We start from the raw sequence: 26149 nt of genomic DNA on the forward strand, positions 1-26149 counted from the left end.
GGAACCCAAGGGCACTGTATCCCACATGGCAGGGCCTGGCTCCTAGTAGCCACTGGGAGGCGGGGAGTGGCTTGGAATAGAGCCAGTGGCTCTGATGTGAAGCTGCTGGAGACAGGGGGTGTTGTAAGACCTATTTGCTAGCATTACGGGCATGTCTGCAAATGGAGCCGCAGAAAACAGAGCCACGAGGTACGCTGTACAGAGAGCCCCTGACGTGAGACGGCGTTTGCCGTGCAGCCAACCTGGGAGAATCACATCCAGACATGGAGGGCAGTCAGCTCCCCAGGAAGTGCTCGGGAAGCCGTGCCCCCCCAGCACTGAGCTCTCTAACTCACTGCTCTAGCAGCTCAGTTGAAACTCTTCAGGAAAATAGAGACCCTTGAAAAACTGTATTTGTTGAATGTTAGGCACAATAGCTGCCTTTTCATGGAGGAATCGTCATCCGTGTAGACTGGAGCACAGGCAAACGGTCCTCAGCTCTGCACGGGGATCCTAGATCTTGAGACCGAGTCGCTGGTTTGGTTTCTCCGACCGTGGCTCACAGCTCGGCGGTCTGCTGACCGGAATCAGCTTGGGCGTGCTTGCTGCGTTAAGGAGAGTTTCACAGCAGACCCCCCACTTTCGACAGATTGGCCCTGTGGAAATTATTTATATTGTGTCTCTCTGTGCACATACGTCCACAAAAGCTAGAAATGGGTCCTGGTGTTTCTACAGCACCTGACAGCTGACAAGACGCATTCCCACTTACCGACTTCTCTGAAATCTTTGGATGGGAGCCAGGAGCTTAGACAATTTTGTATTCCGAAGTGTCTGTGCAAGGGCTCGAGCTGTGCTTGTAAGCAAGGTGACATTTGCCTTCCGTCTTCCCCCTTCTGTGCTGTCACATCCACCATCCTCTGCTGTGATCCCGTTTCTCCAGCAAATCCAGGAAAGATGAGCCCAGCCTCCCGGACTTTTCCAGCTTTGTTCCAGGACAAAGCTTGCTGGTGAGGCCCAGGTGGTGTGTGTGTGGGGGGGGTCGGGGGTGGTGTGATGCATGCCCTTGGGCACAATCTCAGAAGGGGTGGGGAGGAGCTGCAGGAGAGCCCTCCCCCTGGCTGCCTGGGTCGTGCTCAGGAGCCCAGGAAAGGAACGAGGCAAAGGGAGTGCATTGGGTCAGCTCTGCTGACCTGCTGTAATGGGCACACCTGTCGGAGCAGCTGGGCACTGACAGCACTGTGCCCTGGGGCTCTGAGCCAGAGCCACTGCCCCTGACCCCTGGGGCTTTGACTGTCCTCAGTGGTCAGGGATGCATCTATGTGGAGAGTATTGGGGCAGATGGAAAGAAAACCTGACTGAGACTTGGTCAATACCGAGACAGCATTTGCCCCCTGAATGGTAGGAAAGTGTTTGGGAGTTGGGTGTATGGCCTCAGAAGGTGGGTCCAGACACCTGTTTCATGTTGTGTTCTGTCTCCTCAGTGCCTCAAGTCTTTGCCCTTTCACCAGACATCATGTCGGTCTCCTTTGGGCTGGGGCTATTTGTCCCTTCTCTGGGGTTCAGGGGACCACACTCTTGCAGCCATGGGGAAGTTTGTTTTTGGTGTTGTCTCTTTCTAGTAAGTGGCATTGCCAAAGAGACAGAGAGGAGCGTAGTTGGGGGGGGCATATGTGCTCCCCCTGCCTTCATTTCCCCTGTACCAGAGCTGATGGGTAGGGAAGGTGTGCCTTGTGGGCCCGGGCTCGGGCTGGACTTCGGAGTCTGCAAAGGGCCACAATTGGCCAGATAGCTAGGGTAGCTGGGTCTTCTGAGCCTCTCTGCTGTTGTACAAAGCCTAGAGTGGTGGTGGGGGTTGGGGGAAGAAACAACATTTAAGCGCAGGAAGTTGGGTAGATATGTGGGGTCAGAAAGAAATGTGAATGACTAAGAAGCACCTAACATCAGGGGAGGGGTGAAATCAGGTCCTGAGATGAGCACGCTTGTCTCTGCCTCAGAGCAAATCCCAGAACGAAGCCTCTGGATATAGGCCTCTTTTTTGGGAGCTTTCTTAGCTTGGTGCTTTGGAGAAGTGAGCCAGAGATATGCTTCTCTCTTCTGAGTCATTTTATACCTAGAATGCCCTTGGGATGGGAAAGGAGGACCGTGAGTCCTGAGTGAGAACATTCCCTCACCTCACACCGGAGAAGCCGCTTGCCACTGTGGAAGGACGACACCCGAGGACAGGCGTCTTCTGTTCTGCTTCTTATACCCCACATAGCTTTGTGCCTCAGACCATTGACTGGTTGTCAGTTTCCTCACTAAACTGAGGGAACGGCTCAGAACTTCAGGGTTGTGTCCTAGGGTTCCTACCAGCTCAATGGTGGTTCTGTGCTATTGGACCCGGTTGGCCCCAGTCGGGGAATGTCTGTTTCATTGCTTTGGAAGTGTTGGGACCTCCTGGGTTAGACGAAGTGTACCCTGTTCTCTGATCTGTGCATCTGCTGGGCAGTTTTGGGAGCCCAGAGAGGGAGAAGCTGGGGCTCTGCTGCCTCCCATTCACTGGCTCTACACCAGTCACACCCTCCTTACCCAAGGGCCAGTCCCTTGTTCAGATGACCGAATATTCTAGTTTGCCTGGGGGAGTTTCAGTTTATTCCTATTGTCATGACATAATAATCAGTTACCTTCTTTCTGTCAAAAGTGTCCTACTTTGGAAGCTCAATTACAGTTGGTCCCCCATTCCATGACCAGGGTGTCTCTGTGGTGATCGCCCCTGGGAACTATGGGGTAGCATTAAACAGTTTTTGTGGGGAGGTGCCTGAGTGACTCAGTCCATTAAGCATCTGCCTTTGGCTTAGGTCATGATCCTGGGCTTCAGGGCTCAAGCCCCGTGTTGGGCTTCCTGCTCAGCAGGGGGTCTCCTTTTCCCTCTGCCTGCTGCTCCCCCTGCTTGTGCTCTCTCTGTCTCTCTGACAAATGAATAAATAAAATCTTAAAAAAAATTTTTGGGGGGTGGGAAATCCTGGTCAAAGGCACACGGAATCAGTAGATACTTAATTCGGTGTCTCCTGGGATTTCTGTGAAAACCTGCTTCCCCTCCTGAGGCGGCAGAACCTCTTACAAGGAGCAGAGAGTAACCTCCGAACACTGTCGATGAGCCGAAGAGTCGTGAATAGCAAGTTTTAAACATGTCACTTGACCAAATCTTTTCCTGAAATGACTTCTTTTTTGGAGAACTCTGCCTGTCCCCTCCCTCTCCCCCATAATATTTGTATGTATTGCATGAACCTTGGGAAATCGTGAAAAGCACATGAACAGGGTAGATGGTGCCATCCCCTCAGCACCCAGAGACAGCGGCTGCCAACATTTGGTGTATTTCTATCACCGATAGGCACAATCTTGCAGAGTGATTTCTTTGCTGTTAACCTCATATCATAGGCATTTTCCATCCAAAAAATTACTTGGCCGTTTTCCTCATCTTGGGCCTTTTAAGAGTGGAGATTTTGACTTAAGTGTTTCATCATATCCAATTAATATCATCTTTTTTAAAAAAAAAATTTATTTATTTATTTATCAGAGAGCGAGCGAGCACAAGCAAGGGGAACAGCAGGCAGCACAGGCAGAGGGAGAAGCAGGCTCCCCGCTGAGCAAGGATCCTGATGTGGGACTCGATCCCAGGACCCTGAGATCATGACCTAAGCTGAAGGCAGCCGCTTAACCGACTGACGTCACCCAGGCGTCTCTCAAATTAATATCATCTTAATTACCGGCACCATTCCAGAGTTTCAGTGGCACCTCTCTGTTAGGACTTCCTAGGGACAGTGTTTGGGGTAGACTTGCTGGAGAACATTCTTTGCACGGTCAAGAGAAGAAACAGGGAGGCCCAGAGGGCAGCAGGTGCCTGCTCAGGCCTCACGCGAGTTCTGTATGTTCGTATGGACCTTTTCCGAGCACCTTCTGCGCTGGAGACATTAGACAGTGATGACCTTGCCTCGGCGCCTTCCGGCAGAGTTAGCTTCTCCTCTGATAGGATTCCCATTTTGTGAGCTGGACTCCCTGGGATCAGACTCCAGCTCTGCCTTTGACCCGTTGGTTCAGTATTTGAACTGCTCTGCCTCCTGCTCAGCAAACGGGTTATGATGTGAGTATTTCCCTCATGGGGTTGTTAGAAGATTCACGGAGTAGGTACGTGTGAAAGGCGGAAACCGGTGCCTGGCTCGGCGCGGGTGGCTGTGGTGGTGTCATCAGTGCTAAGGCAGAGAGGTTTGGGCAACAGATTCCAGTCTCACTAGTAAGGGTGTGGCCCTCAAGGCAGTGAGTTTGCTGTTTAAGTCTCTATTCATTTGGGTCTCCGATAAACGTTAGATCGAACTCTGGGGTGTGTTCGGCCTGATACTAGTTGATGAACAGGGATGAGTATGGTCCATGCCTGGCAGGGGCTCGCAGTGGGCAGGGGGGCAGAGAGGGCACACTCATGGGGAGTTAGCATGCTGTGCTCGATCATGGCTCAGACCGGGAGGGCCACGAAGGCCAAGGCTGGGCCAGTCTGGGAGAAGATGGGCTGTCGCTGGTCCAGAAGGGTGGTTTAAAAAAAAGCAGGAATTTTGCCTGTAATGCCCCTTCTGCCTTTCGAGGGATCTGCCGAGAAGATATGAGCTAAGGTGTGCCTGCCACCAGTTCCCAGAGGCACTGGGCTCACAGCTTCCTCAGGGATACCCCAGCCAGGGCCCAGGGCCAGCTAAGGGATGAGGGTACGCCCTAGGCCTCCTCTCCCATCCGTCAAATGGGACAGCATGCAGACGTGCTGGTCACCGTGCTTGGAGTGCATCGGACTTTTGGGGGCTTTTGTAAAAGATTCCTTTGAGGATAGTGGACGCACAGTGTTACGTTCATCTCAGGCTTACAACACTGTTGCAACCTTTCTCTGTGTCATGCTATGTTCACAACAAGTGTAGCGACCTTCTGTCCCTCTAGAACGCTATTACACTCACATCTACTACGTTCTCTGTGCTGTGTTCTGGGGTTGTCTTTGAGTTTAGGCAACTACACTGCCAGGACTGGGCTCTCGTGCCCGTGAGTTCACGGCCGGCCCTGGCTGTGGTCAATTGAAGCAAGGTCCCTGGGCGATGGGTGAGGGTGAGGGAATCAGTTGTTGTCTGAGATGGTGAACCTTTCCCTTGGTGATTAGTATTTCTATACTGGATTTCAAGACAGAGAAAGGAAGTAAGATGATTTAGAAAGATTTTTGCCAGTATTGAAATGGAAATTGAGATTAACTGGCCCAGTCTTACTGACCCAGAGAAGTAGAGTGATCTACCCAAGTTTATACAAAATGTTAGTATTGGGAGTCCGTACTGGAAGTTGGAGGCCTCGCCACTGAAAGGTGCTGCCTTTTGCTACCAAAGCCTTTGTTTGCCTGACATTGTGAGAGCCACCTCTGAGGAGAGGGGCCCCAGACACCTTGGTGATTCTGAGAATGGCGCCAGACCAGCTCGTTTGAGGTCAGCTGGGTCTTGGACACATCCATGTTGAATGTGCTGACTTCAGTCAGAACTTCAGTGAGTTTGGAGGCTGTAGAGCTTGTTGGACCCTCAGGATGTTTAAATGCCATCCCGGAAAGAGTCCTCTGAGTACACCACTGTGAATAACCAAGGTGACAAATCAGAAAGCCTGCCCTAGGCTTCTCCTCAGATCCTTTGAACTGGTTGTTCTTAAGTGTGGAAAAGCAGCATCAACATCACTGATCACTGGGAACTTCTTTTTCTTCAGCTTTTATTTATTTATTTACTTATAGCACGTGAGTTGGGGGAGGGGCAGAGGGAGAGACAGAGAGAATCTCCAGCAGATTCCCCTCTGAGTGTGGGGCTTGACCTGGGCCACATCTCAAGACCCTGAGACCATGACCTGAGCCGACATCAAGAGTCGGCCACTTAATAGACTGAGCCACCCAGGCACCCCTCGCTTGGGAACATTTTGTGTTCCCAGATGGGAATACAAATTCTGGGGTCCTTAACCAAGTCATCCCGGTGGTTTTGATGACATGTCATTCGAGGACCTCTCTCTTAAATATCTCTCAGAGACAGGGAGATCGCATGGCTTTTCAGATCCACGCCCCACCTTTTTCCCTCCAAGAGATCATTCCACACCCCGCCTTGCCATGTGGGTGACCACCGGGGGGTAGAAAGGAGAGGAATGGAGGAAACCCAATGACCCCTCAGCAGGAAACACTGTTTGCCTTGGCAGGTTTGTTGGGGCTTGGAGCCAAGATTCAATCAATCCTAATGATTGACTGCATTTAAGCAATTCTCCCATTCTCTTCCACCTCCTGCTTGGGGGTGGAGCAGGGAGCTGGGGCTTACTGGGAAGAAGAAGGGCCAAAGCTCCTCTTTGTCCCACTCTGAGGCCCTTGGCCCTGGTGCCAGGGCTGCCAGTGCACACGTCTTCCCAAATAAAACCACACCAGGCAGCTCATTGCTCTCAAAGTGGGGTTTTCATTTTGCGCCATTAGCTTAAGTCAGTGGGGATTTAACGCGATCCATGAAATCAAGCAATTAGGCAGCGGGATTCCGGATGGCTGACACGGCTGCTGCTGGGCTGTGTGTGTGAGTTTATGTGAAGGTGTTGAGGGGGCGGGGTCGTCTCCTCTCTCCTGCCTGACCCCTCCACCCCCCAACCTTCCCAAGATGTCTGGGGTTTAAAAAACAGGAGAATCTCAATGAGATAGTTTGTACCAAATAAGTCAACTAAGGAGCATTTTCTACATCTGCTGGTTTTCTTTCTTTCTTTCTTTCTTTCTTTCTTTCTTTCTTTCTTTCTTTCTTTCTTTTTTTTGCAAATGAGAGAAGAGGAAAGCTGCTTTCCATTGATTTTTGTTCTTTGTTTTTTTGTAACGTATGTCCCGTCGTCAGTAAATGCACGTAAGTATTCAGTGTGGTTTGTGGTCTGGGGGTCCAGTCTGAGTTGCTGTGACCAAACGCAAGCTTCTTTCTTTGCTTGAGGAATGAATGATGCCAAACACCGGCTCCTGCTGGGAACAGAGAGGTCTGTTAAGTTCCCATGGCAGGACCTCTGTCAGTAGGACCCATCTGGGCCCCGATGCCTCAAAGCCAGCTTGCCCTGGTGCGCCCAGACCCTCCACAGCAGGGCGGGAGGATGCTGGGGTTTCTCTCCGTCAAATCCTGACCCAGTGCTGTGACCAAATCTCTTTTGCACTGTTGGATTTGGCTGTGGTGTTTGCTGCCTCAGAGTCACCCACCAAAGGGATTTGTGAAAATGGGGCCAGGAAGTAGAAGCCAGATCTTCTCTGTCATAAGCTCTTAGCTAGGTCTTGCTATCTTGAATGGGCTTTTTCTTCTGGAGGAGGGGTGTTGGCCAAGTCCGCGGAGCTGATGCATGGGATGCCCATCTGTGGGCCTTCCTGCTCCAGGGGGCTGAGAACAGGTCACTTTGTAAAGAGTTTTCCAGTCATATCCTCTTGTTCTTCTAGTCCTCTGTTCAGGATCTTCAGCCCTTTCTGCAGAAGAAAGTAACTGAGGACAAAAGGCAAGTCACTAGGAGTCGGGGGTGGTCTAATTGTGTGCTCCAGGATGACTTTTCATTGTCCACTTGTCCCCTGAATCTGCCAGGGCCCCATCCATCCCCTTTCTTTCTTGCTCTGTGCTTGGGGGAGCTCTGGAACAGAGCAGAGAGCTCTGGGTGGAGAGGCAGGGAGCAGAATTCCTACTTAAGAAGTCCCTTAAGAGATCCCTTAAGAAGCCCTAACACCCTTAAGAAGCCCTAACACCAATGAAGAGCAGATGACCTGGGAATGTAATTTTTGTGTTTCTTTTAAGATCTTGCATTTTGTCACTTACTTGTAGTTTATATACATTTAAGTTCTTTACTAGGCTATAAAATTTCTTAAAACTTGAGGTTTTTGAGTCAAAACAAATGCAGTTTAAAAAGTCATGGTGTTAAAATGTTTCTAACAAAAAACTGCAATCCTCTCTGTGATGCCTTCCCACCACTAATTCTCACAACCCACAGGTAATATTTTCTAACTAATTAGCTCTTTCTTTTGATATTTAGCAAAATGGAGTCAATAAATCACATTAATTTTTTTTAAAGATTTTATTTATTTATTTATTTGAGGGAGAGCAAGGGAGAGAGAGAAAGCATGGGCCGAGGGAGAGGCAGAGGAGAGGGAGAAGCAGATTTCCTACTGAGCAGGGAGCCTGACTCCGCACTTGATCCTAGGACCCTGAGATTCTGACCTGAGCTGAAGGCAGATGCTTAATGGACTGAGCCACGCAGACATCCCTCCTGCGGTAGTTTCTATGAAAAAATATACGGAAGACAACTTTTTTCTAATAATTGAACTGCTGAAAATGTCCTTATTCTTTTTTTTTTTAAAAAAGATATTTATTTATTTATTTATTTATTAGACAGAGATCACAAGTAGGCAGAGAGGCAGGCAGAGAGAGAGGAGGAAGCAGCCTCCCTGCAGAGCAGAGAGCCCGATGCGGGGCTCGATCCCAGGACCCTGGGATCATGACCTGAACTGAAGGCAGAGGTTTTAACCCACTGAGCCACCCAGGCGCCCCATTAAAATGTCCTTATTCTATACCCAGATACTGATTGATAGCTTGGCTCAGGGTAGAATTTGGGACTTTTTAAAAAAAAAATTTTTAAATTAATTTTTAAAAATTATTTTAAATTTATTTTTTTAAAAATATAAAATTATTTATTTATTTGACAGACAGAGATCACAAGTAGGCACTGAGGCAGGCAGAGAGAGAGAAGAGGGGAAGCAGGCTCCCTGCTAAGCAGAGCGCCCGATGTGGGGCTCCATCCCAGGATCCTGGGATCATGACCTGAGCCGAAGACAGAGGCTTTAACCCACTGAGCCACCAGGAGCCCCTAGAATTTGGGAATTTTGAAGGTATTGATCCATTATCCTCTAGCTTCTGGTGTTGCTATAGATAAATCCAATGCTGTTCTGTTTGCCAGGTCCTCTGTACTAGATACGTAATCCTTTTTCTCTAGAGGACTTTAAAATTCTCTTTATGTTTATGTTTCTAAATATCATGAGTGGTTGAGTTGGGGTACTGTTAAATATGAGAACTCATGCTTATTTCTGGAAATTTTCTTGCATAATTTCTTTGGCATTTCTCCTGTCCACTTTCTTGGTTCTCTCTTGTTCAGATGGGGAGGCTTCTGGCTGACTCGGTGTGGCTCTTTTTCCCATCCCTTTGTCATTTGGTTCAGCTTCCCAGGAAACTGTTTTCAGCCTAATGTTATGAAAGCATTCATCTGGCATTCTCACATTTTAAGTATCCAAATATTCTTTTTTGTTTTCTGAACATTTCTTCTACTAGCTTTCTGTTCTTGTTTTATGAATACAGTAGCGTCTTCTCTAATATTATCTTCGTAGAAAGTTCTCTTGGGTTCCCCACGTGGTCTCTGTTATCTCTGAATTCTCTTTTTGCCTGTTTTGTATATTTTGGTCTCTGTGGTTCACAGTTTGGGGCTTTGTTTAAATGCTTGCTGACCCTTGGCTGGCCATTCAGGTCGAAGAGTGAAGGACTAAATTGGACGCTCTGTGTGTAACTTGTGAGGGCCTTGTTTTAGAGCTTTGCTGGTGGGGGAGCTGTCGGTCTTTTCTTTAGGGATACTAGTTTCTTTAGCTAGGAACCCCTAACACCTCTCTGGGGGATATAAATGCAGTGTTCTCAGGCCTGAGGGACTCACTATTTAGTGTGCAGACCGTCACTTAATCCTATGGAAGGAGTCCAGCCATCACCGCCTTGCATTCCTTTGCATCTGGTGGGCCTAAGCCCAGAGTCTGTCTAGTTCGAAACTTCTTTAAAGAATATACCTTCGCTGGTGCTGGAATCGGTGAGGGACTCTTACCAGATTTATGGCCCAAGGCTAGTGGATCTGAGTGTCTTTCTACAGATGTTTAGCCAATTCTCATATCCAGTACAACCTCTGTAATGGAGTTCAGAAGTACCCAGTGGCCCCAATTCATGACCATTTCTGGGTCTGGGCTGCAGTGTGGGCTGGCTTGTTTCTTTCAGGCGTCCCTATCCATAAGCCGCTAGGGTTCAGCTTTTCTTCTCCCTGTCAAGCCAGCGTTCACCATCCATTTGCTTTCTATTATCCTGCAGGCTGTTATGTTCTTGTTTTCTTGCATGTGTTTATAACTTTGTTTTTTTACTATGATTTTAAACTGACTGCAGAATGGAGTGCAAAGGATTGTGTGCGCCTGATCTAATGCGTTTGGCTAGAAGTAGCCAGTAGTAACTCTTCACAGACATTCCAGAAGCTTGATGGTTGCCAGTGCGCCTACCTTTTCTTTTCACTTCCCCGTGGTTTTAAGCTCCCTGGAATTCACCCTCAGCCTTCCCACAGACCATCAGTGACCCCCAGGTCATAAGTAGAATGATCTCGTCTCACACTCAGGCTTCAACTCTCCCGTGTTTGGGACGGAAGAGCATTTTCCTATTTGAAAGGCACTCCCCGTGTGCTTCTGAGATGCTTGGGTGCCTGGTTTTCCATCTGTGCCTCTCTGCCGAAGAAAGTAACTGAGGACAAAAGACAAGTCACTAGGAGTCGGGGGTGGTCTAATTATGTGCTCCAGGATGACTTTTCATTGTCCACTTGTCCCCTGAATCTGCCAGGGCCCCATCCATCCCCTTTCTTTCTTGCTCTGTGCTTGGGGGAGCTCTGGAACAGAGCAGAGAGCTCTGGGTGGAGAGGCAGGGAGCAGAATTCTTACTTAAGAAGTCCCTTAAGAGATCCCTTAAGAAGCCCTAACACCAAGCATCACTCGAATGAAGAGCAGAGGACCTGGGAATGTAATGTAATTCATTAAAGGTTTGTTTCCCAGGATGTTCCCCCCTCCTTCCTATCCTCGGGTTAGCCAAGGGTATGTTTTCTCATCAACTAAATACTAAATAATAAAACCTTTGCAAATACAGTTTTTCCTTTAACAACCCTTCCTCTCTTCCCAGTGATGGTGATGCCTGATGGCCCTCATTCTCTCTTTTCTCTGTACTTGATTCTTCACTGTGATCAGCCGAGTCACAAATCCGATCACTAACTTAGCTTTCCCACCTTTCACATCTGATCCTCCTTGCCCTCCGGCTGAGCAATTCCACATTATTGGTTGCACAAATGGCTGGCTCTTGGCCAAGGGTTGCCATACATCCAAGCGCCCTGTCTAGGTAATTGGACGCATGGTGGCACCATTGGTAGAAGAGGGTAAGGAGGAAGAGATGGTTTTGAAGGGTCTGAATTGGGTGTAATGAGTTTCCTGTTCTCATTTTAGCCTCAGAACTATGGCCAAGCCCCATGGGAGGCTACCAAGGAACTGAGCAAAAAATGTTGTTTCAGGTGACTAAAAGTAGAATGAAATTTTAAGGGTCTACCTGAAGATAAGGGGTTATTTATTTTAAGATCAACGAGAAAGACCCAGACAGCCCCTCATCACAACCTAATTTGGGCTTTCAAAGTTTCTAGGTCTCTTAATTCTTGCTGGCAGTGACCAGCAAGGTGAGAGGTGGGAGTAATATTCTATGCTCAGATGTTAAGTTGTAGCTAGAAAACAAAACAAAACAAAACAACCTGAAGTGTTTTGTTTGTTTGTTTTGTTTCCGTTCAGGGTCTAGGTGTTACAGGGAGCTGAGATCAAGGACCTGGGGTACTTGTGAAGAAGAAGACTGAGCACAGGGTGGGGGATCTGCCGATTCCCCAGTGTTACTCGGCATGGGCCCCCTGGACGGTAGTGCCTCCCAGATCAGCAGAAAGGCTGCACTCCACACTTTACAGATGCAAGACAGACTCCGAAAACTCAAAACCAGATTTTGTGGTCACACAGGTAGAACCCAGGACCCAGGACTCTGTCCCATGCCTCATCTGTTGCCTCAGCTGCTGCCTGGCCTCCTGGGGCTTCTCCTGCCTGCCCACACCGCCATTTGCATTGCAAACCATGAACACAGTCTATGGGCAAATCTCTGGGGTCCAGGCCCTGTCTGCATGGGGAAGGCCGGGTGGGGGAAGAGGAAGTGGTGATCAGTTCCAGGCTGCTCTTGGGCCAGCACCCACCCCTGTCCCAGAAGCCCCTGGATGTGGTACGATGGGGGGCTGTGCACATATCCACAAGGCACAGAGAAATCAACCTTGGATGGCTAATCGCCTATCCAAACATTGTTGGTAATCTGCATCCCTAAAATAAACCCTTAAAAGATGGAAAGATGTTAGTAATTTCTGGCCATATGTGCCTCCTCCTTCCTTACTCTCTCCACCTCAAAAAAGAAACTGAGCCAAATGGCAAGAAATAAAGAGCCTAATGCATAACACATTTCCATCATTTAATTTCCCCTCTCCCCTTGCTGTCCCCCCCACCTATGTAAACTAAATTCCTTTACACGGTCATGGCAAAGGAACATTAATTTTTGATTTGAGTTGTGATTAAAAGCAACACAATCAAAAGAGTGAAATAGTTTCCACCGAAGCAATATCATTTTAAACCCAGTCATGGTGTAGTATGAAAGAGTGTGGTCTTTGGGGTTAAGTGTGGGTTTTAATTCTGATTTTATCTCTTACATACTGTGGCTTCGGGTTGTCATTACTTAACCTGAGTCCTTCTCCTTGATTGTAATAAATAATAACGGTGCCTCCTTAACGTGATTGCCGTGAGCATTAAATCTGGAGCCTTGCACAGAGCCACCTATTCTGTGCTCATCTGTAGAGTCTGGCCCTTGAAAACCGATGGCTTACTCTGCAAAAAAGAGGGTGCCCTCCATGGGGTGTCTGGGTGGTGCAGTTGGTTAAGCATCCACCCCTGGTTTCGCCTCTGCTCTACATCTCAGGATCCTGAGATCGAGCCCCATGCTGGGCTTGTGCTCAGTGTGGAGTCTGCTTAGGACTCTCGCTCCCTCTGCCTCCTGCGCCCCCCGCCAATACTCTCTCTGTCTCTCAAATAAATAAATAAACATTAAAAATAAAAGAGGGTGCCCACGTTGTCAATTGGGGCATGCACTCATTTCAGCTGATGATGTAATTGATTGCTTCTATAGCAACGTGGGGTTCCCAGTCTTAGACTTTGGGAAGCAGCTTGGGATTCACCTAACACTTGTGGGGTCACTTTATTTAGAGAATCTTGTGAAAGGAGTAGAATTGTTCTTAACTGCTTACCTTCCTGTAGCATCCTCACTGCCTTTCTCTGGTACGTGGTTTCTCCCAGTCCTGCGTTCTCTGTTTTGCAGAGGGGAGGCAAGAGAGGGAGACTTGACTTTGCCTAGGCTTGGGCAGTGAGTCTCCTCATGCTGGTCCCATATTCAACCCCAAGGAGAACTTTTCTCATTCAGTGAGCCACAGAGCAGAACAGTTGAAGTCTTTCGCCAAGTGAACCACCAGGCTCAACGTTTGCAAGCCCAGAAGGGAAGCTAAACCAGGTGTCGGCTTGTGGGGTCACGTCTGGGGTGAAGTCCTGGTCGGGTGGTTTCTGTTGCTTTCTGTTTGCCACACTCCTGCTGCTGTCCCCAGCGGGGGTGGGAATCAAGCACAATCAGAAGTACAAGGCAGTGGCTGGTTTGGGTGGGGGAAGAGCTCAGAAAAAAGAACTCTCTGGGAGGCTGTGCTCAACTCACTTCCATGTGTGCTGGGAAGCCTGGACCAGCCTCAAAGGTCAAGGTTAATCCTCTGCGAGAGCCTTCTGCTGCTTCGTGCCCAGTTCCTGAACTTTCTGCTGCCCTTCGGAGGGAGGCATTTCTTAAGGGATCCCAGGCCTAGGGTATTATAGGAGATTAAGTAGACTGCAGAATCTGGAACTCTTTTTGTAAGAAAAAGAAAGCAGTGGGAGCGTTTAATTTACTGACTTTGACACATTCATTAAAGGTTTGTTCCCAGGATGTTCCCCCCTCCTTCCTATCCTCGGGTTAGCCAAGGGTATGTTTTCTCATCAACTAAATACTAAATAATAAAGCCTTTGCAAATACAGTTTTTCCTTGATGCCAGAGCAGTCTCTTTCAAGCAGGAGAATCTCTTCTACCGTTTTGTAAATGAAGTCCTTTTGAAATGTGGGTGAAACCAGGAAGTGAGTCTGAGCTCCTCCCCCTTATTTGCTTGGTGCTTGTCACCGGTTCTCTAACTGTGAGGTTCATTATAAAAAAATTTGTAGCCATAGAGTCATCATGGACTGCACAGTGATTCAAAGTGCACATTTAAGACATGGGTTTAGGCTGAGGATTAGTGACTTTGGCCAAGTAAACTTAATCCCCCCCCCCATGCCAACGCTTTTCTCATCTATTAAATGGGAAAAATAATTATACCTTCCTCATGGAGTTGTTAGGTTTAATTGGGGAAATTCGTGGAAAATACTTAGCACACTTCCGGGCATGCCATATGCTCTCCTAATTGTTAGCTAGTGCTATTCTGTTCAGATTCAAGCCTTTCCTCATGGAGTGTGGGTGGGAAGTTTAAGATATTAAAAAAGAGGCTTGCTAATTTTGAATTTACAAGAATTCAGAGGATGCACAAATTCTCTGGTAACTAGCATCTGGAGAACGGTTTTCCTCTCCTTTGGAACTCTCTGGCCTGGCCAGCTTGAGAGGGGACTTGATTTTTGTAGCGACGCTGAATTGTTAGTGCATATACATCTTCTAGAATGCCTGCACGCAAATTCAATTATCTTCACTGACAGGCCTTGCGTTGTAGCCATCACTACATTTCCTGTCTATACATTCACATTAAAATAATGTTAACCCACAGTCTGTAGAGTCAAGGAAAAAGGAAGGCCAGCTTGGTGGACAGGCCCTTCCTCTCCCTGCAGAGAGCTGAGCCCATGTCCTGGTCAGACTCTGGGAAGTCCTCGCTTGGGTTTCTCTGTCAACACTTCACCAGGAATTGCTCGAATCTGTCAAAAACTCAAAGCAGAGTTTGATTCTGTGTGGGTCTACCCAGTGGAAAGAATATTTGTGGCACCTGTTAGTGGTGACTTTGTGGTTGACGGAACATTAGTGATACCTGCTGTCAAAACTCCCTAGAGGCGCCATGGTGGGGACTGGAATTTCTCCAGAGCAGAAGTTGGACACTGTTTTTTTGGTTTTTTTTTTTTTTTGGACAGAGAGAGAGAGAGCGCACAAGTCAGCAGAGAGGCGGTGTCGGGGGATAGGCGGAGAAGCAGACTCCCTGCCAAGCAGAGAGCCGTATGAGGGGGCTCCCAGGACCCTGAGATCATGACCTGAGCTGAAGGCAGAAGCTTAAACCACTGAGCCAACCAGGCGCCCCTTGGACACTGATTCTTGATGCACTCAAGCATAACTGCTTGACACACTGTTTAAATCTCCCACGGGGCGCCTGGGTGGCTCAGTGGGTTAAAGCCTCTGCCTTCAGCTTGGGTCATGATCCCAGGGTCCTGGGATCGAGCCCCACGTCGGGCTCTCTGCTCCACAGGTAGCCTGCTTCCTCCTCTTTCTCTGCCTGCCTCTCTGCCTGCTTGTGATCTCTGCCAAATAAATAAAATATTAAAAATAAAATTAAATTAAATTAATCTCCCCATTGCTGCATGTGCACACATAGATTTTGTCGGTCTGGTTTATAACACACAACTTTCAAGGAATTTTAGGTCCTTTGGAAGTTAGAAATCTAAACCAATGGCTTTCTCTTAAAAAAAAACCAAACAAAACTCAGGGTGACTTTTGTCTTGGAATCCTGAGGTCCCCAGCCTTAGAGTATATGGATACGTTCAAGTGCATGAGCTGCTTCTTCTCTGAAAGCATTGTATGATATTTTGCGTCACTGAATTTAAAAAATATACATAGTTTTTTGGTACTTAAAAAAAAAAGATTTTATTTATTTATTTGAGAGAGAGAGAGAGAGAGAGAGAGAACAGGGAGAAGCCCGATGTGGGGCTCAATCCCGGGACCCTGAGATGGTTACCTGGGCGGAAGGCAGATGCTTAACGGACTGAGTTACCCAGGTACCCCTATGATTTGGTTCTGAAAATGTGTTCCGGAATGTCACAGAGTCCCAGGGCAACTCCCAAGTTACCATTAGACACCATGGAACTCGGGGGCAGAATCAGAGCGAGATGAACTGAGACCTTGGTGTTCATCTGTAAAACTGCCTCTTTCTTTGACTTGCCAGTTGACTTTCATTTTGGCCTCCTCTTGTGTCCGAAGTTCGGTCATTGTTTTAGATGGAAAGCTGTGTTCTAAAATCCTTTTTCTCCCTCCTTCTCTCCTCTTCCCCTCTTTGCCTACACCACTCTAGCCCTGAGGATGAAAATCAAAGAAGTGAAAAAAGAGAACGGTGACAAAAAGATTGTCCCCAAGAAGAAGAAGCCCCTCAAGTTGGGACCCATCAAGAAGAAGGAACTGAAGAAGCTGGTCCTGTACCTGAAGAACGGGGCCGACTGCCCGTGCCACCAGCTGGACAACCTCAGCCACCATTTCCTCATCATGGGCCGGAAAGTGAGGAGCCAGTACTTGCTGACGGCCATCCACAAGTGGGACAAGAAAAATAAGGAATTCAAAAACTTCATGAAGAAAATGAAAAACCACGAATGTCCCACTTTTCAGTCGGTCTTTAAGTGATTCTCCCTGGGTGGGTTGGGGAGGGAGCCGTGGGTTGGGGGAGGGGTGGGGCTGAGCAGACAGCCCTGGAGGCCGGAGGTTCACGCTCGGTGCTCCTTCGGTTGGTAGAGGACATTGTAATCCAGTCGGCTGTGCTCCGGCAGCATCCCTACGCCTCCCCTTCCATAGCCACGCTCCAGACCCAGTACAGCCAGTATTGAAAATCGCATGCCCAGGTAAGGAAAATCATTTAGGTTAGGAAGTCTTTTAGGATCTACAGCGTGGAACGGCACATCACTGAGTAAAAGCAGGTGCAAATCATTTCAACCCTCGACGGCCACTAAAAAAGAAAATTCTGCCGGTAAACAAAAAACAAAAAGAAAAATGAGATTGGGCAAAAAGTGAGAGACAGCAGCAAAAACTCAGCTCTGCAGCTTTCTTTGTGTTGTTCCAAGTTGCTTATGGATCTCCCAGCTGATCTAGGCCTTTGGAACTAGAACATTCTGACTATTGGTCAGATGTGTTGCTTTCAGTTCCAGAGTAACTTTTCTTTCTGTCTGCCTTCGAGAGAAACACACAGCCACACCCACAACTTGAGATGATTCCCGAAAGTCAACGCAGGGGGAGAAAGCAAAGGGACAGTACGTAACAGTGAGAACGCAGGGAGGTCACGGCTGCTCTGCCTTTCCGTGTGATTGTCTTTTGGCATGAATCCGCTCGTCTCTGATGGCATGGACGTGGCGGTTAGCATTGGCCTCCATGTGTGACCTGACCTCGGCACGTGTGGAGGGCCACACGTTCCTGCCTTTGTGTGGGGAGAAGGAAACACCGTGGGGACCAAACCCGCGGCATGAGAGAGATGATGATTTTCAGACAGAGAAGGCAATGGTTAGTGGTTTTCAAAAAACATAGTTAAAGAAAAAAACATTAGGAACAGCCCCACAAATTGCTAGTCAGTGTGAACCGTAACCGGGTAAAGAGCTGCCTGTTCTCGTGTCATCTCTCTGCTCAGTTCACTTTTTCCGGGGGGGGGGGTGGGGGGTGCGGCAACAACAACAAAAACCCTATTTACTTTTCAGCATTTAAAAAAGAAAAAGTCTACATTGACATTTGAAAGGGGTACTGGGCTGAGGGTCTTTTGGTACATTTGAGGCTCCTTTCCAGAAGGACAGCTCTCTCACTGGGCATTTGGGGTGGGGGGTGGATTTGCCTGATAGTGGAACCATGTGGCCCTCTTTTCTGAGGCGTTCTGGATTGCCCTGGCCCCAACCCAGAGCCAGTCAAAATGCACAGTGCTTCCTGTGCTTTCCTTTCCTGCGACCAAGTGGATTCCTTCCAACTTGATTGCCTGTAGATCAAAGAAATTCAGTACAACCCACCTGCCTGTCCTCTGCACTTAAAAACAAACAAACAAAAATATTTTTTTTAAATTTCTGCAGAGGAAGAGTTAAACCCAAAGTGTCCCCATCCAAGGAGAGAGTTTCAAAGGCAACACATCTCTGCAGGTTTTCCCGAGTGCCCTAAGATACTTCTTAAAACCCGTGTGTTTCATAGGCAATGTATAGAAGCTCATTCACATAAGCAGCTTTACTCCTTTTGTTCAGTGACTAAGAAATCATTCTAAGCAATTAATGTTCACTTGCCCCTCGAGCCCGATTCTTCATTCTCTGTAACACCCAGAGTTGGTGAGTTAGTAGTTGTCCCTCTGGGCCAGTGTTTATACCCAATCCGGAAGCTGCAGTGATGCTGGAAAGTGACACCCATGAGGCTCCCAGACTGACGCAGAAACAGTGGAAGATTCTGTTAACTTCTGAAAACTCCAGTCTGCAAATCAGCACGCCACCTTCATTACCTACCAGAGGGTTATCCTGATATAATTAACCTCTCACAAATAGTGATCCTATTATTTTAACACTTTGCTGTTGTTGTTTTCTTTTTCTTTTTCTTTCTTTTTTTTTTTTTTTTGGTTCTCTCTGACCTTTAATCATAAAGTGTTGGGGATCTTAAATGATTTGTCTGAAATTTTGGATGATTTTTTAAAAAAATGTGTATATATGTATTAGTTAATTAGAAATATTCTACTTTCCTATTGTTAACTGAAATTCTGAACGATTTCATGAATGCATGGATCTGGGCCTTCGTTTGGGTTGCTTGGGTTGATGAACTCAAGAGTTCAGTGCTCATATGTATCTGCTCATTTGGACAGAGAGCGTGTATGCAACAGGCCTCTGTCCAAAGCAGGGCCGTAGGAAGGGGTTTCCGCAGAAAGACTGAAGAAAAATGGGCGGTCGTGCTGCACAGCTCTCTGAGTGGGAATTCTCAGGTAGGAGGTGACGTTTGCAGCCCAAGCTCACAGTGGACTGGCGCTGTGAATTGCAGCTCTTGGTTTTACCCCCACCAGACAGTCCCAGGGCTTGTGAGTTTCAGTGCGGATTTGAGAGGCACGCGATCCCTCTAATCCATCAGCAGTTTGAGGGCACAAAGGGAGGGTCTGCGGCCAAAGCTGCATTTTTATCACAACCTTTGTTTTTCTCAACCAAGGATATGACAAAACCAATGTGTAGACCATCGGCTTGGTCATTGGTTTCCAAAAGAGGAGGCTGGTATGTGATCTGGTAATTGTTGCAAGTTCAAAGGTCATATGTGTAAAGGTTAAAAATCATTCCGGGTAAAATCCTGTGAAGTCATTGACAGCACTCAGCTCACTCTTTGAAGATTGCTGATTCTTTGATGAGATGGGAATCCCAAGAACACTTCACTTTTAGACGATCCTGTGTAACCCTTGGCTCTTGCTGCCAGGGCATTGGCAACAGGGCCCCCGAAGGCAGAATCCTGGGTCAGAGCTTGAGTTTTCATTTGGATCTGTAAATTACAGACATCTCAGAGCCCAAAGCTAGAATGTGTGTTTCTCATCAGCCTCCCAAGTAACTAGTTGCTCTGTTGGATCTCTGCAGACGTGGGCTCGGGCCATCTGTTCCTGAAGCACACCTTGGGTGACCCCCTGGGACCAGCTTCCCGGCCATTCTGATCTGTCACCAGCAGATACAAAGGGCGTGGATGAAATTCCTGTTTCCTCTAGTCCCCTCCTGTAGCACTCCTCTTTTAGAGTCTAAATCTTTTACAAAAGCTTTGAATACTGTGAAAATGTTTTACATTCCATTTCATTTGTGTTGTTGTTTTAACTGCATTTTACCAGATGTTTTGATGTTATCACTTATGTTAATAGTAATTCCCGTATGTGTTCATTTTACTTTCATGCTTTTCCTGCCATGTATCAATATTCACTTGACTAAAATCACTCAATTAATCAATGATAATGTGAGTTGTGTCTTACCCCTCACCCCTCAACGATAGAGCACTCCCCTTTCACATCCCCTGCTTGAGTTTCTTCAGTGAGGTTTTCTGGTCTTAGTTTAACCACTTTGCAGTGCTAACTGGGTATGGGTGGGCTGGAGGAGCACCTGGGAGGCATTGCTGACTCCCCTCATCTCCATCCCACGTTGGCCATCTGCTCCCATGGATAACTTCCAGAAGCATTTCTCCCGGCTGTGTGTGTTTCAGACCAGAAAGGTTACATACTTGTTCTACAAAGAATGTATTTTTCAACCCTGCCTTTTCCGTGTTTTGGGTTTCAGATGCTTTCTCCTCTTTAGCCAATTCTGTGTTAATTTGAAAACTCTCTGGGACCTGGAGTCTTAGACCTGTATGAGATCTTAGAGGAGACCGTGTCCAGATGTTTCATTTATAGATGGAGAAGATGAGAGGGGGGATGGCTGGGTTTCACAGGGAGCTTGGGGTTCCCAGGTCAATGATGTCACTAGAACAGGAACCCAGGGCTCCTAGGGGCTAGGCGTGTGGGAACAACATCTGAGCGACTGATGATCTTCTCCTTGGACCCCATGGGAGGAACTTGCTGAGCCCAAGCCATTTCATATTAGGTGATACACTTCTTGCCCAAGGAGATCCTCAATGTGACTTTTAATTCTGTAAACACTTCCAGTAACAACTTCATTTGATGTCATTTTCTGATTAACAAGGCACCTCCAAACCTAAGACAATTGGCAGTTTTCCCCAGAAGTGAGTAAATACTCCCAGGTCACCGAAAACCCCACAGAAGCGCGGAGACACCATTTCTCAGGCATGGTGTGAGGACTTGAGAAAATTCCATAAAAGCTGTGCCCTAGTATCTAAAGATTTTCCCATGCTAATGCACGTGACTGGTGAACTAGTGATATGCTAGCCAATCAAGGCAAATATCGACATTATTTTCCTTTTTATTCCCCCATGGTTAATGAAAAGAAAACTGTCTTTCAGGTTGGATGTGGATGTCTTTGTCACCCACTGAAGCCCTATCACAGCAATCTATAATTTCCCGTTGCTGTTTTGAACATTTTTTTAACAAATCAGCAAAAAAGATAATGAAGTATGTACAAAGGCATCTTGGCTTCTGCTCTTGGAGTCATCCTGGAGTTTGGGGTCCCCAGGGGTTACGACTTTTTGTGCTTTGTGCCTTAGAGACTCTGGTAGCACCGGGATCAGCAGCCTGGCCCTCAAGCCCTATAGCTTCTACACTTCTTCAGGGAATTATATAGGTGCTCTCCAACTCGCGGGCAGAAAGAGATGAAGTGTCACAACGTTATCCATGTTAGGTGGGTCTTACTAATTTTTTTTTTCAAGATTTTATTTGACAGAGATCACAAGTAGGCAGAGAGGCAGACAGAGAGAGAGGAGGAAGCAGGCTCCCCACCAAGCAGAGAGCAGGTGGGTCTTACTTCTAAGGCCTTCTCCCCACACTGGGTCCAGAAGTGTCAACAATTCCCTTTTGCTCCCGAGGAAGAGAAAACTGTACCCATCACCCAGTAGTAACCAAAGGAAATGGAATCATTCTTAAATTTTATTATGGATTCCCAGAACTATTTAAGAAATGTGAGGCTGGGTTCGTTTCCCCAGGAATCCAGTCCATTCCAAACCCCAGATATCTATCCAGGCCTTTCAGAGAGAAAAGGATCAGAAGTTTCCAACGTCTTTGGATGTGTAAGGGAAAGTTAAGGTAACACACTTTTGGTGACAGATAAACCTCAACATTTCATTGAAAAAAACCTTATTTATTTTTTTTTTAGCATAGATCTTCAAGGGAGAGCCTGCTAACAAGCAGTTTCTGACTTGACACCTGAAAACTCAGATTCAAAGGGTTTGCCATGGAGACCTAGGATCTGAACTTTGAACTAGTGCTCTAGGTTTCTCAGATGCCAACAGTCTGTTGGATCTTACTTTGCAAAACATTTTTGTAGGACATAAGTGGTCTGGGAATAACAGGCAGGCTATTATTTTTGTATCCCCCTTATCCCTACCCACAAACTTCATATTACTGCCCCCCTTTCTAAAGTTCTGAGTTATTCTTACTAGGTAGGAGTTAATACAAGAGGTTGTGCAGAGATGCGAGGGCAGGAATGAGCCCTCTCCCTTAGCTAGGGACAGCTGGCTTCCCAAGTAGTTCTCAGACTTTGATATGCCCACCAGCCAGCGGAGACTGAAAATGCAGATTCTGATGAGGAAAGGGGGTGACGGCGGAGTCCTGCGCACTTCTGATGGGCTCCTGGTTGTTCGGAGAGGCTCACTACTGATCTGTTGATCGCACTTTGAGGATGAGACTAGAAGGGGCAAGTGAGAAGGGCTATGGGGTTCAACAGTGTCTTTGCTCCCATGTCTGGGATCTCAATGCAGAGCTCATCTCCTCGGGACTCAGTATTAACTTTGGTTGGAGAAGAAAATGTGTGTGTGTGTGTGTGAGAGAGAGAGAGAGAGAGTGTGTGTGTGTGTGTGTGTGTGCGTGCATGGGTTGGAAAGAAACCCAACCCATGCACGCCATGGGGCTCTCTCTGTGGGAGAGCCCCAGTTAGAAACCCAAAGCTGGGGCCAACCCTCTCAACCCTCCACTCATTCAATTTCACTTTTGTCCCGGGCCTTGATGGTTGGTTCTTCTTCTGCAGAGTCCACTCATTCTGGAGACTCATGGATCCCTTCCTTTTTTTCTTCCTCAGCAAACCATGAGCACTATCATCCTCTGCCCTCTACCGAGTTGTCTCAGTTCCCAAGCCCAGCCCACCAGGGGCCGTTGAGGTTGGCCTATGGGTGGAATTCACCTCGACTGCTGAAGTCCTATCCGAATCTGACAACAGAATTGGGACTTTTCATGTTCCATTTGTTCACATCTGGGCTGTTTCAAGCTCAGGTTATGGGAGAGGCCAAGAAAAGGGGAAAACTGAAGTATTTAGAGGGGGAAATCCCACCTCTTTCAAAAATTGAGGACAGCCTGCCGAGCTGGGCTGATTTACTGAGGAACAGGCGTTAGGAATTTCTGTCAGCGAGAGCCTTTTTTGTAGGTTTGGAGAAGAGGGGTACCAGAACAAGCTCCAAATAGGAGCAGAGAGCTCCTGTGTCTTTATACATCTGCGGACTATTTAGATAAGAAGGAGCTGCATTTAATCATGGAGAGAACTGTTTGCTTAAATAAAGGGAGGGAAAGTGGCATGTGTGTGTTTAAGGAGAGAAAGAGGAGGTGGGAGGAAGGAGAAAGGATCCAGCAATTTTCCACAGTTGAAACCCCACCACGTGGTTTTAATTAGGATGACCTTCCCATCACCTGAGTGCCAGAGTTGGCGGACTGCGGAGCGGGGGTGAAGGCTTTGGAATTCTCATGGTCTTGTCCTTGGGATTTCAGATAAGCTACACCATGGGCAGTGTGAGCTCCAAGGCGAAACTCTCACTCAGAAAAATGGGTTGATGGTGCTGTGAATCTTGATGAAAACAAGGACACTGGCTGGTGGGTCCCATGTGATTTGGATCCCAGCAAAATTTCAGTGCTGCTGGAGAAAGAGATCAACTCCTTCCCTGGAGTGCCTGGGTCCTGGGCCCCAGAGCCATGTGCACAGGAAGCGTGCTCATTGGCTAGCCAAGTGGGATTTCCCCTGCCAGGCCTTGTAGGAGATTCCTTAGATGTCAGGGCTGAAAGATAAATAAAGCAATCAAAACCGACAACTGCCTCTTAGATTTCTTTTCAAAAAAGAGATTCATGAAGAAGAAGAGACCCTGTCCAAGTGCTTTGTACCTAATCTCCTGTCTGCTGTTTGTTTGGATACCTCCCTACCCCCAAGTATCTGCTGCTGCTGTTTGTCCTGGGAACGAGTTGGGGGATAGGGGTGGGATAAGACCTCAGTTTCCAGTTCTCCAGGCTCTCCAGTTCTCTGGAGAGTTTATGCAGATCTGAGCAATTTTGCCTCTTAGCCTAGAAGAGTGAGCCTATAATCTGAAGGAATAAAGGTGACACATGCCAAAACCTAAGTCCTTATTTCACAACGTGGCCCATGGACCAGCCAGGATGGGTTCCACAGAATTAACTGGATTCTTCTGGGGTCAGCACACCTCCCAAGGCTGGCAGCTGAGGCCATTGGGAATCTAAATTTGGCTGCTAGTGTTGGCAGGTGACTCAGTGACTTCTAGCTACAGTACGTTCCCTCCAGCATGGTAAATCAGGGCCTGGCCTGGACCAGACCCGGGGTGGCCCCAAGGGCCTCACGGGGAAGGAGAGGGAGGAGGGAGCTTGTAGCTGGCTAGAGGAAAAAATAAGCACCAGCCATACACTGCAATTAATGTCAGCCTGAAGCCTTCCTAGCTAGGCCCGCAGTTGCCAATCCGCCACCACGTGTAAACTCTCCCATACTCTCGTCATTCTCTCAGGCTGTTTGGATGCCTCCTCTTTGCAGTGCCAGGACCAACGGCTATTTATGATATGGAGGCTAGAGACGGGGGTAAAGGCATCCCACGATGGAGACCAAGCAGGGAGAGGGTAGACGTGCTCCACGACCCAGAGCCTTGAAGTTATTCCCACTCAATGGAAGGAAAGAACTCACTTTTGAAGCCTTAGACACTGGATTGATGGTGACATGAATCTCCATGAAGAAAAGGACAGCTGGTGTGACCTAGTTGGTTTAGATCCTAGCAAGATCTTTCCATCCAAGACCCTCCTTACTATGACCCCTACCCTCTAGTTCTGGGCTGGAGGGTGCAGCTCGCCAGTAGGGGACCATTCTTTTCTCCAGGTCTGAACATTTTCCAGCAGTCCTCAGACTGATCATACAGCAGGTCCAGAGAAAATCTTGTCCTCTTTTCTGACTCACAATTTCCTCCCTGCCTGTGGATGGAAATGTGTTTGTTCAAGAGAAGTGGTTTCAACTGCAGGGAAAAAGATCCAGCTTTAAATCAAGTCAAATGAAATTCATGTGTTCTAAGAGGCATGTGCATGCACGCGCACACACACACACTCTCTCTCTTTCTCTCTCTCCAAATGTGCCAGGGAAGGTCACAGCTCCGCCCCAGGAGGACTCCTCTTTCCAAAGCACAAACTGCTCCGGGTCTAAATTTGTTGCTATCGTTTTTATAATCACTGTTATGTGTTCTGATGATTGTGAGTGTCGTTGGGAATGTTTGTTCTCATGTAATTGCTTGTTTCCTACTGAAATTTTCATGTCAGACCCTTTCATTGTTCTCATTATTGCTCGCTTCACATTCTGCCTGCTGGGGAAGACCCATCACAATGCCTTTGGTATTGTTGGTATGGATTATGAAGCCCGGTTTAGGACCCACCCCCCACCCCCCAACTCCTGCCCCCAACCCCAGGCAGGCTGTCAGGCGGCTGTCAGGAGCCAGCCACAGGAATTCAGGGCTGGGAGCTCTAGCCCCGTCCTGACCAGCTGGGGTTCCCGGTTGCTGGGCCAAACATCAGGGCAAGGGGGATTTAACAAAGGCTGGCCTGCCTCCTAATTTGGGATTAGGCTAAATTCAGAGTGCATTTTGCACCCCCAAATATTTCAGAGGGAATGTGATCCTTGTGTTTCTGATTCATGTGCATTAACTCATATAAATGTTGATTTGCAAAGGGCCAGTGATGTCTAAATAAACCTCTAGAGCTTCTATTCCAAGCCAGCCTTTTTTTTTTTTCCCCCTGTGACTTTTTGTGAATAGGGTAGGTGGGAAGAAGGAATCAAAGATTTTTGTCTTTGAACCAGGAAGCTGCATTCCACTGGGAATGAAACTTGGTCAGGAGCCCAGGAACACAGACCTTTGGAATCAGCTGGGCTCTCTCCTTTGGACAAGTCATGTGCTTCTAGTCTCAGTCAGAACCTCCTGGACTTCCTCAAGGCCCAATCACTGTCCAGGCAGTACAAAGCACTTGAACTTGACTTGTGCTGAAAATGAGCCAGAGCTCAATTAAAAGATCATTATCTGTTTACACAAATAAATGCATGTCTCGCGCACATGTGGGATTCTGGAATAAACACCCGTGCTCACCTCTTCTCTTCACCTGAAATTCCAGCAACCTCCCACGAACACTAATTTACTCTTTCAAGAGATCCAACCCTTACAGGAACCTGGGGTATGTTTTCTTACAGGATGCACATGAAACCTGTTTGGAATGGGGCAAAGGATGATAACATTAAAAATTCAGCTGTGAGGGACTTCTCTGGTCACCCATCCTGTCTAGGGAGCCCTGGGTTTTTGTCTATTTCTCATTTCTTTCATGGGGAACTTGAAAAGAATTTATCCTCGACCTAGTGTGTGAAGAGCACATCTCT

General features: G+C 47.6%; 1 protein-coding gene across 2 annotated transcripts in view; it reads left to right on the plus strand.

Moving 5' to 3' along the window:
- SFRP1 (secreted frizzled related protein 1) overlaps positions 1-19828 on the plus strand; it is a 45558-nt gene extending 25730 nt beyond the window's left edge. The window contains exon 3 of one of the 2 annotated variants that reach the window (XM_044225326.1): positions 11603-12273. In XM_044225326.1, coding sequence (XP_044081261.1) covers positions 11603-11664 — 62 coding nt within the window. In that variant the 3' untranslated portion in view covers positions 11665-12273. Of the gene's footprint in view, positions 1-11602; positions 12274-16215 lie in introns of those variants that run through there. The other variant, XM_044225325.1, reaches the window with a different exon arrangement.
- Positions 19829-26149: the final 6321 nt, after the last annotated feature.

The sequence above is a fragment of the Neovison vison genome, chromosome 11, assembly GCF_020171115.1.
Source record: "Neovison vison isolate M4711 chromosome 11, ASM_NN_V1, whole genome shotgun sequence".
NCBI classification, from domain to species: Eukaryota; Metazoa; Chordata; class Mammalia; order Carnivora; family Mustelidae; genus Neogale; species Neogale vison.